Raw genomic sequence first — 12,987 nt, 5'->3', positions numbered from 1 at the left:
AGCTTTTACAGTGAATCATAAACTGCAGTTAATGTAGAGGCCACTATGTGTCACTCTTGTTCCACTAGCTGTATTAAAGGCGTGTCTCTCCTCCTCCTCCTAATCATGACCAGCCCCCCTCTCTCTCTTTGCTCTCTCTGATTCTCTCACCCTCTCCTTCATGTATCTCTTGTATTAAACCTCTTCACTATAGAACGTCGGGCTCAGATGTGAAAAACCATCTAGACATTTATGGAATATTGTATGCGGATTTGGACTGGCTTTGAGGATTTTTGACGGATGCAAAACTTCCATGCTTTTGGATTATTGTCGCTATGGGTTTGTCCTGAGGATTGAAAAGGGATCTTTGGCTGTTTTCTTTTGTCTTTGGTAGCCCGAAACGGATCCTTTACTCAACTGAAATTAAACTCTTTCATCCATTTTTGATGCCAATTTTCAGAATTATTGTGGAGAAAAAATAAGCAAACATGTTTATATCTACACAGAGGCATTTATTAGCCTGTTTCTCATTTGCTTTGACCTGTCATTTCTTGGAGGCTGTAACCGGACAGATCTCATACAGTGTATTGGAGGAGGTGATACAGGGAACCACAGTCGGTAATATAGCTAAAGACATTAACCTTTCAGTAAAAAATCTGCAATCCAGGGGCTTTCGCATCGTGTCAGGTTCTAAAAAGCAGTATTTTAGTGTAAATATTGAGACGGGCTCTTTGCAGGTGAGCGAAAGGATCGATCGAGAGGAGCTTTGCGCAGGCGTAATCTCGTGCTCCGTTAATCTGGAAGCCGTAGTGAACGGTCCACTACAACTCTACCGGGTAAGAATAAACATTCTTGATATTAATGACAACTCTCCAGTGTTTCCTATGAGCTCTGTAGTGATTAATGTTAGTGAAAGCACCGCGCCCGGCGTGCGCTTTCCACTAGAGAGCGCGCATGACGCAGACATTGGAGTGAATTCAGTAAAAACCTATAAACTTACATCTAATGATTATCTCACTTTAGATGTACAAACTCATAGTGATAAGACGATCTCCGCTGAGTTAGTGCTTCAGAAGGCTTTGGACAGAGAGAAGACTCCGCGACTCGAGTTCACAGTGACTGCGGTTGATGGCGGATCGCCTGCCAGGACTGGTACCGTAATGATCGAATTTAATGTGATCGATACAAACGACAACGCTCCAGTTTTTAATAAACCATTATATAAAGTCTCCATAGCCGAGCACGCGCCAATTGGCACCACAGTAACCAGACTACAAGCTCGAGATCTAGATGAAGGATTGAATGCGGAGATAGTTTACTCCTTTATAAGTCGAACACCCCAAAATATTTTGGAGAAGTTTGAAATTGACGCGCAAAGTGGAGATGTCAGAATTAAGGGTGATATTGATTATGAGGAGAACGCCGCTTTTGAAATTAGAGTTCAAGCCACCGATAAAGGTCAAGTGACTATGTCAGGTCATTCTAAGCTTTTAATAGAGGTGCTAGACATTAATGATAACCCTCCAGATGTGAGTGTAACATCACTTCTTAGCCCAGTAGAGGAAAATGCGGGAAAGGGAACAGTAATTGCCCTGATGACGGTATCAGATCCAGACTCGGGTAAAAACGGAGCAGTGCACGTTCGCCTTGCCAGCTCAAATCCATTTAAATTACAGTCATCCTTTCAGAACTACTATTCATTGGTTTTAAATGGCGTGCTGGATCGGGAAAACGTCACGGAGTATAACATTACAGTCATTGCTGAAGACGAAGGGTCACCGCCAATGTCCAGAGCTAAAGTAATACAAGTGCAGGTCTCTGATGTGAATGACAATGCGCCTCGCTTCCCAAATTCTGTAGTTTATACATATCTGCGCGAAAACAGCAAAGTGGGCTCCATTATATCCACAGTGACGGCCTCTGACGCGGATATCATGGAGAATGCACATATAACATACTCTTTACTGCAAAGCTCTGTCACTGGTACACCTGTTGCAGCGCTCCTTAAAGTAAACTCATTGACAGGAGAGATCGAGAGCATGCAGTCATTTAACTTTGAGGAAATAAAAACGTTTGAGTTTAAAGTTGAGGCCACAGACTCTGGTGTTCCTCCGCTCAGCAGTAACGTGACTGTAAATGTTTTTATCCTGGATGAGAATGACAACAGTCCCGGGATTCTCGCGCCCTATTCCGAGCTCGGTTCCGTTAACACAGAGAACATTCCCTATTCTGCTGATGCGGGCTACTTTGTGGCCAAGATCAGGGCTGTAGATGCAGATTCTGGTTACAATGCGCTGCTGTCTTACCACATCTCTGAACCCAAAGGAAACAATCTGTTCCGAATCGGAACCAGCAGCGGGGAGATCAGGACTAAGAGGAGAATGAGTGACAATGACCTGAAAACTCACCCGCTGGTCATTCTGGTTTGTGATAACGGAGAGCCCTCACTGTCAGCGACTGTGTCTATTGATGTTGTGGTTGTTGAAAGCGCAGATGAAGTCAAGACCACATTCAGACATGCGCCGATAAAGGAGGAGAGTTTCTCGGATTTAAATCTGTATTTGCTGATCGCCATTGTGTGCGTGTCCGTCATCTTTTTCCTGAGCCTCATCAGTTTGATAGCTGTAAAATGCCACAGGACAGACAGGAGTTTGGGCAGGTACAGCGCCCCGATGATCACCACTCACCCTGACGGGAGCTGGTCTTACTCCAAATCTGCTCAGCAGTATGACGTGTGTTTTAGCTCCGACACACTGAAGAGTGACGTAGTGGTTTTCCCTGCGCCATTTCCGCCTGCAGATGCAGAACTGATCAGTATTAATGGAGGAGACACTTTTACCAGAACACAAACACTTCCTAATAAAGAAAAGGTAAGTCATTAAAGGATTTTCATTGCGACTATTTGTTTTCGTTTTGTAAAATTAGTGTGACTTCTGGTGTTTCCTCTCATTGACCTCTTTTTATTGGCAGACAATTACAAGTTTCTGAGACTTAAAATGTTGAAAGTGGCTAAACGGTTATTTTTATTTTTTTGCTGAAGTAAACAGACTTATTGCAATTGCTTAATATATTATTATTGTTATACATAAAAACAACTTTTTGCGTTTTTTTGTGGAGCTGTCCGTGGTTCTGAACTGGTCGTGCTCTTTTTGATGAACATCGCTGCAACTACTTATGTTTCTCCTGTTTACTAATCCTAATTTATTTATTGCGCTAAATGTGAAATGATAGCTATACTGTACGAATGAATAATTGTAATGCGCATAGTTTTAAATTATTTTATGATAGTACTTATATATTTATTATTTTAATAATTTAGTTATACAAAGCCATCCTTGCAGTAATCTAAGGGAGTTGGATATTAGAACTGCATGTTTCTCATAGTGAAATCTAGTTAAGTCTTAAAAATATATATTGAGATGAAAGATGAATAAAGAATATGCTAATGCAGGCTAGTTTCTGTTTTGATGACGAAAATGTCCCCATATCCTCTCATATATTTAACACACCGAAGTATCTAAATATATTCCTATAGAATTAGTAAAAAAAAATAAAAAAAAGACAAATAACTGCAATTCGGTATGATGATCTGTTTGTGATATTATCAGGGTTTTTGGTGGATATTAATTCATAAATCCGCGTGGTGTCACTATAGTCCGTTGAATCTCGAACTGCGTACCGTGTCTGGAAGCCCCTCCCGGTTTTAGTGGGGAGTAGATTTCTCAGGGCTTTGTTTCAGGCAGACTGGACGTATTAAGAGAGTGTACGAAGGCCTCGTGTTCTCTCGTCCCTAAAATGGAATATTGTCTAATATTTCTTTATTCGCATTGATGAACTCGGAATACCGTCTGTTATTTCCTGGATCGTTTCACGGGATTCATTGGATGTAATTATGTTCTCGCCGTCCAGAAGGAAATCTATTGTGGCCTGTATTGTGCTCGTTGTTTTAGAGTGTTGTTGGGACGCGGTGTCAGGGCAGCTCTCTTATTCTGTTTCAGAGGAGGTGAATCCGGGAACATCAGTGGGAAATATCGCTAAGGATCTAAACCTTGATGTTCAGGGACTGGAGTCGCGCATGTTTCAGATTGTCACGGGATTCAAGAAAAAATATTTCGAGGTAAATCTAAAAACTGGATTTCTTTATGTGAGCGAAAGCATAGATAGAGAGGAGCTTTGTGCCAAAGCACCTAAATGTACTCTCAGTGTAGAAGCGGTTATCAACAATCCACTGAAGCTTTATCAAATAGAGATTAATATTTTGGATGTTAACGACAATTCTCCGTCTTTTAGTGAGAAATCACAAACCCTAGACATTGCGGAGAACACACTGCCTGGTGTTAGATTCCCTCTCCATCACGCTACAGACGCAGATGTTGGGAAAAATTCAATAAATACTTACAAACTTAGCTCGAACGAGTATTTTTCTTTAGCTGTGCACAAAGGAGGAGATCAGAGTGTGTCTGCTGAGTTAGTGCTGCAGAAATCTTTAGATCGAGAGAAACAGCCTGTGATCCAGCTCACATTGACCGCTGTAGACGGAGGAACACCCTCTAAGACAGGCACATCTCTTATGATAATTAAAGTTTTAGATATTAATGATAATGCTCCTGCTTTCAGTAAGCCCTTGTACAAAACAACCGTTTTTGAAAATGTGGCTATTGGAACGACAATTGCTGTGCTAAATGCCACAGACTTTGATGAGGGTAGTAATAGTGATATTGTTTATTCTATAATTAAAAGAGATCAAAATAAAATTCTACAGATTTTTGATATTGACCCGAATGCTGGTGTTATCACAGTTAAAGGCAATATAGATTTCGAGGAGAACAATGCATTTGAGATCCGCGCACAGGCCAGTGATAAAGGACAGCCTCCGATGTCCACGCACTGCAAAGTCCTGGTGGAGGACGTAGTGGTTTTCCCTGCGCCATTTCCGCCTGCTGATGCAGAACTGATCAGTATTAATGGAGGAGACACTTTTACCAGAACACAAACACTTACTAATAAAGAAAAGGTAAGACCTTGAAAGATTTTAATTGCGATCATTTGTTTTAGTTTTGTAAAATTAGTGTGACTTCTGGTGTTTCCTCTGATTGACCTCTTTTTATTGGCAGACAGTTACACGTTTCTGAGACTTAAAATGTTGAAAGTGGCTAAACTTTTTTTTTTTTTTTGCTTAAGTAAACAGACTTATTGCAATTGCTTAATATATTATCATTGCTACATTAAACCAACTTTTAGCGCTTTTGTGGAGCTGTCCATAGTTCTGAACTGGTCGTGCTCTTTTTGATGAACATCGCTGCCACTACTTATGTTTCTCCTGTTTACTAATCCTAATTTATTTATTGCGCTAAATGTGAAATGATAGCTATACTGTACGAATGAATAATTGTAATGCGCATAGTTTTAAATTAATTTATGATAGAACTTATATGTTTATTAATTTAATAATTTAGTAATACAAATGATCCTTGCAGTAATCTCAGGGAGTTGGATATTAGAACTGCATGTTTCTCATAGTGAAATCTAGTTAAGTCTTAAAAATATATCTTGAGATGAAAGATGAATAAAGAATATGCTAATGCAAGCTAATTTTTGTTTTGATGACGAAAATGCCCCCATATCCGCTCATATATTTAACACACCGAAGAATCTAAATATTTTCCTATAGAATTAGTTAAAAATAGACAAATAACTGCAATTCGGTATGATGAGATATCTGTTTGTGTGTGATATTATCAAGGTTTTTGATGGATATTAATTCATAAATCCGCGTGGTGTCACTATAGTCCGTTGAATCTCGAACTGCGTACCGTGTCTGGAAGCCCCTCCCGGTTTTAGTGGGGAGTAGATTTCTCAGGGCTTTGTTTCAGGCAGACTGGACGTATTAAGAGAGTGTACGAAGGCCTCGTGTTCTCTCGTCCCTAAAATGGAATATTGTCTAATATTTCTTTATTCGCATTGATGAACTCGGAATACCGTCTGTTATTTCCTGGATCGTTTCACGGGATTCATTGGATGTAATTATGTTCTCGCCGTCCAGAAGGAAATCTATTGTGGCCTGTATTGTGCTCGTTGTTTTAGAGTGTTGTTGGGACGCGGTGTCAGGGCAGCTCTCTTATTCTGTTTCAGAGGAGGTGAATCCGGGAACATCAGTGGGAAATATCGCTAAGGATCCAAACCTTGATGTTCAGGGACTGGAGTCGCGCATGTTTCAGATTGTCACGGGATTCAAGAAAAAATATTTCGAGGTAAATCTAAAAACTGGATTTCTTTATGTGAGCGAAAGCATAGATAGAGAGGAGCTTTGTGCCAAAGCACCTAAATGTACTCTCAGTGTAGAAGCGGTTATCAAGAATCCACTGAAGCTTTATCAAATAGAGATTAATATTCTGGATGTTAACGACAATTCTCCGTCTTTTAGTGAGAAATCACAAACGTTAGACATTGCGGAAAGCACCCTGTCTGGTGTTAGATTCTCTCTCCATCACGCTACAGACGCAGATGTTGGGAAAAATTCAATAAATACTTACAAACTTAGCTCGAACGAGTATTTTTCTTTAGCTGTGCACAAAGGAGGAGATCAGAGTGTGTCTGCTGAGTTAGTGCTGCAGAAATCTTTAGATCGAGAGAAACAGCCTGTGATCCAGCTCACATTGACCGCTGTAGACGGAGGAACACCCTCTAAGACAGGCACATCTCTTATGATAATTAAAGTTTTGGATAATAACGATAATACTCCCGTTTTTAGCAAGCCGTTGTATAAAACGACTGTTTTTGAAAATGTGGCTATTGGAACGACAATTGCTGTTCTAAATGCCACAGACTTTGATGAGGGTAGTAATTCTTTTTCTCACACACACACACACACACACACACACACACACACACATATATATATATATATATATATACACACACACACACACACTCACTGAGGGAAAAAATAATTATGAACCATTGCCCTTTTCTCCTTAAAATAAACTATTTCTGTTGCCTATAGGTTTAAAATGCATTTGTTCGTCTTTGGCACCGACGCATTCTGTCCATGGTGCTGAAAACGCTGACGTCAAAAGACTTTTAAAACCTTTGTTATATTGTTGGCAATTACTTTCTTTGATTCTAATTTACATTTCAAAATGAGCTACATCTTTTAATTTTCATTTGGTGTCTGCCCCCTTCTTGTCCCCCTAAAAGTTTGTACTGTCCATGGTGCTGATAGCGTTGACCATAAATAACATTTCGATAATGCATTTTACACCGACGGCTTGATTTATTTGATAGTGTTAATTGTTGCTTTTGTGCAGTAATTTCGCTTTGCATGTTTTTAATTGCAGTATGTAAAGTACATGAGCGATTGTGTTTATGGGCTTTTTAAAACTCGGGTCACACTGATTTTCCCATGAATAAATATTAGTTTAGTAATCAAATATAAATTATTCATTTTAAATTATTTTACAATTATTTATTGTTTTCGTCTCCCTCCAGTTTACTGGTTTATTCTTTCTGCATTTGGACGTTTGAGTGTTAAAAAAATGTCCATTGCACTTCAAATATATTCAATATATAATTTTCTGTTCCATACTACCTATGTATATCCACAAGGTGTCATCAGCGACCTGCGCTAAAATGGTCTATTTTTTTATTCTCTGCTAGACTCCTCCCAGTTTTGGGGCAGGGCGTTTGGGCTGGAGCAGTGCTTTGTTCGTGAGAAGCCACAATAGAGATTTTCTGATTCGCAGAGCAGACCGTGGTTTATTTTACTACAACGGTCTACGTATGTTTTTAGTGTTCCTGTGGATGTGACGCTGACGGATCATGGCGAATTCACTAAAAGAACGAAATATATTGTGGATATTGGTGACTGTATTTTATTTCCTTCCGAATATGTCTTCCGGGCAGATTGTGTATTCTGTATTGGAGGAGGCCAGTCCGGAGACTACAGTTGGCAATATAGTAAAAGATTTAAACCTTAATTTGCAAGAACTGGAAAACCGTGGATTTCAGATTGCTTCTGGGCCCAACAAGAGGTATTTTGATGTAAATATGAAAACGGGAATACTTCAAATTAAAGACAAAGTAGAGAGAGAGGAGCTATGTGGACGTAGCTTAAGATGTACTTTAGAATTGGAAGCCATTGTTAATATGCCATTAAACATGTATCGATTTGAAGTAAATGTATTGGATATAAACGACAATTCTCCTACATTTCACTCTTCATCTTTACAATTAAATGTATCTGAAGCGGCATTTATAGGGGAAAGGTATGCATTACCAAATGCGTTTGACGCGGATGTGGGCAGTAATTCGGTAAAGAGCTACAAACTGAGTCCAAATGAACATTTTTCTCTCGATGTTCAGAGCGGAGGAGAGCAAAGTGTATCTGCTGAATTGGTGCTGCAGAAAGCTTTAGATCGAGAAAAACAGCCGGTGATCCAGCTCACATTGACCGCTGTAGACGGAGGAAAACCTCCAAGATCAGGAGAAATAAATATAATTGTTAATATCATAGATGTGAACGATAATATTCCTGTTTTCACAAAGTCACTTTACAAAGCGCGAATTCCAGAAAATGCTTCCACTGGAACTTCCGTCATCACTGTAAACGCGAGAGATGCAGACGTTGGTCTAAACGGAGAAATTGCCTATTCCTTTATTAAACATGTTAATAATGATAGAAATATCGAGTCATTCGCAATCAATAAAATATCTGGTGAAATAACAGTTCATGGTAAATTAGACCACGAGTCAAACAATGCTATAGAAATTCGGGTTCAAGCGAGAGACAAAGGCTCGACACCAAGAGTAGCTCATTGTAAAGTATTGGTCGAAATATTGGACGTTAACGACAATATTCCTGAAATATCTGTAACTTCTCTTGTTAATGTTGTGAAGGAGGGTTCACCAAAGGGGACAATGGTCGGTCTAATTACAGTAAAAGATGATGATTCTGGCGAAAATGGATCTGTAAAACTGAAAATAACCGAGCCCCTTCCGTTTCTATTACAAAACACTTATAAGAATAAATATTCTCTGGTTGTAGACGGTCCTTTAGACAGAGAGAGCCAATCAGAGTATAACGTGACTATAACAGCTACTGATGAAGGGACTCCGCCTCTCTCTAGCACCAGTGTCATTACTGTACACGTTTCTGATGTGAATGACAACGCGCCGCGCTTTCCAGAGCCCGTCATTAATGTTTATGTGAAAGAGAACAGTCAGATTGGAGCTGTTATTCATACAGTATCTGCTTTTGATCCTGACGTAGGTGATAATGCCCGGATAACATATTCTTTACTAGAAAGCTCGAAAAGCGGCCGCGCCGATAAAGGAGGAGAGTTTCTCGGATTTAAATCTGTATTTGCTGATCGCCATTGTGTGCGTGTCCGTCATCTTTTTCCTGAGCCTCATCAGTTTGATAGCTGTAAAATGCCACAGGACAGACAGCAGTTTGGGCAGGTACAGCGCCCCGATGATCACCACTCACCCTGACGGGAGCTGGTCTTACTCCAAATCTGCTCAGCAGTATGACGTGTGTTTTAGCTCCGACACACTGAAGAGTGACGTAGTGGTTTTCCCTGCGCCATTTCCGCCTGCAGATGCAGAACTGATCAGTATTAATGGCGGAGACACTTTTACCAGAACACAAACACTTCCTAATAAAGAAAAGGTAAGATATTTTTATTAAAAGTGATGAAAACGCATTTTTCTCTTCACTGTGGTTTAGAGCGGATGTTTCTTCTCTTGAAGTTTTCTTGCTGTGTGTCATTTTTTTTTTTAATATTAAGATTGAGGGGAGGAAATTATGAATCATTATCTTTTTTTCTTCCTAAATATTTATTTCTATTGCGCACAGGTTTGTCTCGTCTTTTGCGCTACTGCCCTCTGTCCGTGGTGCTGAAAACGCAAATATCGAAATCCACAGTTCTTTCATCTTAAATTGCCATGTATAAATTGTGGCGAATTTAGTGCTTGTTTCGTTTTCGAGCTACATAGCTAACTGCCGTCCTCTCTGTTGTTTTGGTCATGTATTGTTTTGCTTGTGTTTATAAAATATTGTAGTTATTCCCTTAGAGTACAGATAAATATTTTTCGCACATTGGACATTGCATTGTTTTACAATGCGTTTTTTCTTTATATGTATTTGGGGCTGTTAGTGGTACTGAGCAACTCGCGCTCAAACATCAAGAAAGCAGATTTAGTCACCTCCGATCGTAAAGCCTAATTTTTTTCTTGTCGTGAGAATCACAACATTTATATGATGCAATACAGAAATAAATAAATAAAAATCAAACATGCATACAAATAAATAAATAAATGAATAAAAAGAGAAAGACATAGAAATAAATGTTTTTGACAAGTTTGTTATAGCATTTTTAATGTAATGAAACTTCATTTTCCCTGGTTTTGATTTTCTTGAAGTGCAGTGTGAATTGACAAAACTTACAAATATAAAACAGTATACAGTTAGGTTTTTGCTGAATTTTAATTATCCACTAATAACATTGTTCAATAATATAATTATAAATATAACTAGTTTGAAATTCTTCTATTGTGATTGTAAGACTTTGGGTCCCTTTATACTGAGTTATCTTCTTCGCCTCTATTTGTCCGCGCGGTGTCGTTAGAGACCGGGATTTTCTCTTACCCCAGCTATGCAAAGCTCCTCCTCAGTTAGGGAGGGTTCAGTTTATCACATGGGGCTTTTGTTCACGAAAGGCCACTTTACTGTCTCTGTTTTTGCAGGAGCTGTGAGGAATTACGGCGTTGTGTTGTTAAATCACCGAATGGATGAGACTAATTTATTGAAGGAATTATAAAAATGTCGAAACACGGATTTAAATGGTCGATGTATTTTATTGCAACGTTTTCAATTTGGAATATTACCGATGGGCAGATTGTGTATTCGGTATCGGAGGAGGCTGATCCGGGAACCACAGTGGGAAATATAGCGAAGGATTTGAACCTAAATCTTCAAGAATTAGAGCATCGTAGGTTTCAGATCGTTTCAGGCCCAAACAAAAGGTATTTTAGTGTTAATTTAAAAAGTGGTGTTCTTCTCGTCAAAGAGAGAATAGACAGGGAACAGTTATGCGGAAGGAGCAGCAAATGCTCTCTGGAAATAGAAGCTATTGTTAACTCCCCCTTAAACATGTATCGACTTGAGGTGAATGTTGTAGACATAAACGATAATATTCCTACTTTTAAGTCACCAAAGACAGAGTTAAATATCGCAGAATCAGCCTTCCCGGGTGAGAGATTTACATTACCAAGTGCGTTTGACGCGGATGTGGGCAGTAATTCGGTGAAGAGCTACAAGCTCAGTCCGAATGAACACTTTTTTCTGGATGTTCAAAGCGGAGGAGAGCAGAGTGTGTCGGCTGAATTAGTGCTGCAGAAAGCTTTAGACCGAGAGAAACAGCCTGTTATTCAGCTCATATTGATCGCTGTAGACGGAGGAAAACCTCCAAAATCTGGAACAACACAAATTATTATTAATGTGGAGGATGCAAACGATAATATCCCTGTATTTAGTAAATCTCTTTACAAAACAAGAATTATGGAAAATGCGCACCCTGGCACCTCTGTTGTCACTGTCCATGCTAGTGACGCTGACGAGGGTTTGAATGGAGAAATAGTTTATTCATTTATACGCAGTGATGACGATGACAATATTGCCAACGCTTTTACTATTGATTCTGTCAGTGGCATAATTTCTATTAAAGGGAATATTGATTACGAAGCAAGGAATGCCGTAGAAATTCGTGTCCAAGCAAAAGATAAAGGCCCGAAACCCAGGGCTGCTCATTGTAAAGTATTAGTTGAAATTGTTGATGTTAATGATAATGTACCTGACATTTCCGTAACATCTCTTGCTGAAACAGTGAGAGAGGACGCTGCTGCTGGTACAATGGTGGGATTGATCACCGTGAAAGACGAAGACGCGGGAGAAAACGGTGCCGTTGTTATTAAGATACAGTATTCTGCACCCTTTTGTATACAGAATACTTATAAGAATAAATATTCTCTGGTTGTAGACGGCCCGCTGGACAGAGAGCGCGCGTCTGAGTATAACGTGACTATCACAGCTACTGATGAAGGGACTCCGCCTCTCTCTAGCACCAGTGTCATTACTGTACACGTTTCTGATGTGAATGACAACGCGCCGCGCTTTCCAGAGCCCGTCATTAATGTTTATGTGAAAGAGAACAGTCAGATTGGAGCTGTTATTCATACAGTATCTGCTTTTGATCCTGACGTAGGTGATAATGCTCGGATAACATATTCTTTACTAGAAAGCTCGAAAAGCGGCCCAGTAACATCCATGATCAACATAAACTCTGACAGTGGGGATATAAACAGTTTACAGTCGTTTAATTATGAAGATACAAAAACGTTTGAGTTTAAAGTTCAGGCCACAGACTCCGGTGTTCCTCCGCTCAGCAGTAACGTGACTGTCAATGTTTTTTTCCTGAGCCTCATCAGTTTGATAGCTGTAAAATGCCACAGGACAGACAGCAGTTTGGGCAGGTACAGCGCCCCGATGATCACCACTCACCCTGACGGGAGCTGGTCTTACTCCAAATCTACTCAGCAGTATGACGTGTGTTTTAGCTCCGACACACTGAAGAGTGATGTAGTGATTTTCCCTGCGCCATTTCCGCCTGCAGATGCAGAACTGATCAGTATTAATGGCGGAGACACTTTTACCAGAACACAAACACTCCCTAATAAAGAAAAGGTAAGATAAGTGATTACATATGTTGTTTCATTGGTGAATTAAGTCTTATGATTTTGAGCTGCATATACAGGTATATCTAAAAAAATTAGAATATCATGAAAAAGGTCAATATTTTTTGTCACTTATTTCAGAAAGTGAAACCCATATATTATATAGATTCATTACACAGAGTGAAATATTTCAAGCCTTTATTTCTTGAAATTTTGATGATTATGGCTTACAGATAATGAAAACCCAAAATTCAGTGTCTCAGAAAATTTGAATAT

General features: G+C 39.5%; 4 protein-coding genes across 4 annotated transcripts; all 4 read left to right on the top strand.

The window, feature by feature from the left end:
• The first annotated feature begins 219 nt into the window (after positions 1-219).
• Positions 220-2,967, top strand: LOC107660922 (protocadherin alpha-3-like). Its single transcript, XM_016450362.1, has 2 exons — positions 220-2,849; positions 2,950-2,967. The coding sequence occupies exons 1-2, from the start codon at positions 468-470 to the stop codon at positions 2,965-2,967; spliced, it is 2,400 nt and encodes a 799-aa protein (XP_016305848.1). The 5' UTR covers positions 220-467.
• A 658-nt stretch (positions 2,968-3,625) lies between these two features.
• Positions 3,626-5,005, top strand: LOC107660921 (protocadherin alpha-8-like). Its single transcript, XM_016450361.1, has one exon. The coding sequence runs from the start codon at positions 3,872-3,874 to the stop codon at positions 5,003-5,005; it is 1,134 nt and encodes a 377-aa protein (XP_016305847.1). The 5' UTR covers positions 3,626-3,871.
• A 743-nt stretch (positions 5,006-5,748) lies between these two features.
• On the top strand, positions 5,749-9,471 carry LOC107660920 (protocadherin-10-like). The gene is made up of 2 exons (XM_016450360.1): positions 5,749-6,826; positions 8,616-9,471. The coding sequence occupies exons 1-2, from the start codon at positions 6,006-6,008 to the stop codon at positions 9,469-9,471; spliced, it is 1,677 nt and encodes a 558-aa protein (XP_016305846.1). The 5' UTR covers positions 5,749-6,005.
• A 1,301-nt stretch (positions 9,472-10,772) lies between these two features.
• LOC107660918 (protocadherin alpha-2-like) lies at positions 10,773-12,730 on the top strand. Its single transcript, XM_016450359.1, has one exon. It carries the CDS (start codon positions 10,802-10,804, stop codon positions 12,728-12,730), a length of 1,929 nt encoding a protein of 642 aa, XP_016305845.1. The 5' UTR covers positions 10,773-10,801.
• Positions 12,731-12,987: the final 257 nt, after the last annotated feature.

This window comes from Sinocyclocheilus anshuiensis, unplaced genomic scaffold, assembly GCF_001515605.1.
Source record: "Sinocyclocheilus anshuiensis isolate Anshui unplaced genomic scaffold, SAMN03320099.WGS_v1.1 scaffold1647, whole genome shotgun sequence".
NCBI lineage: Eukaryota > Metazoa > Chordata > Actinopteri > Cypriniformes > Cyprinidae > Sinocyclocheilus > Sinocyclocheilus anshuiensis.
Note: the sequence above shows the minus strand (reverse complement) of the source record. Positions and strands in the feature narration are given on the sequence as shown.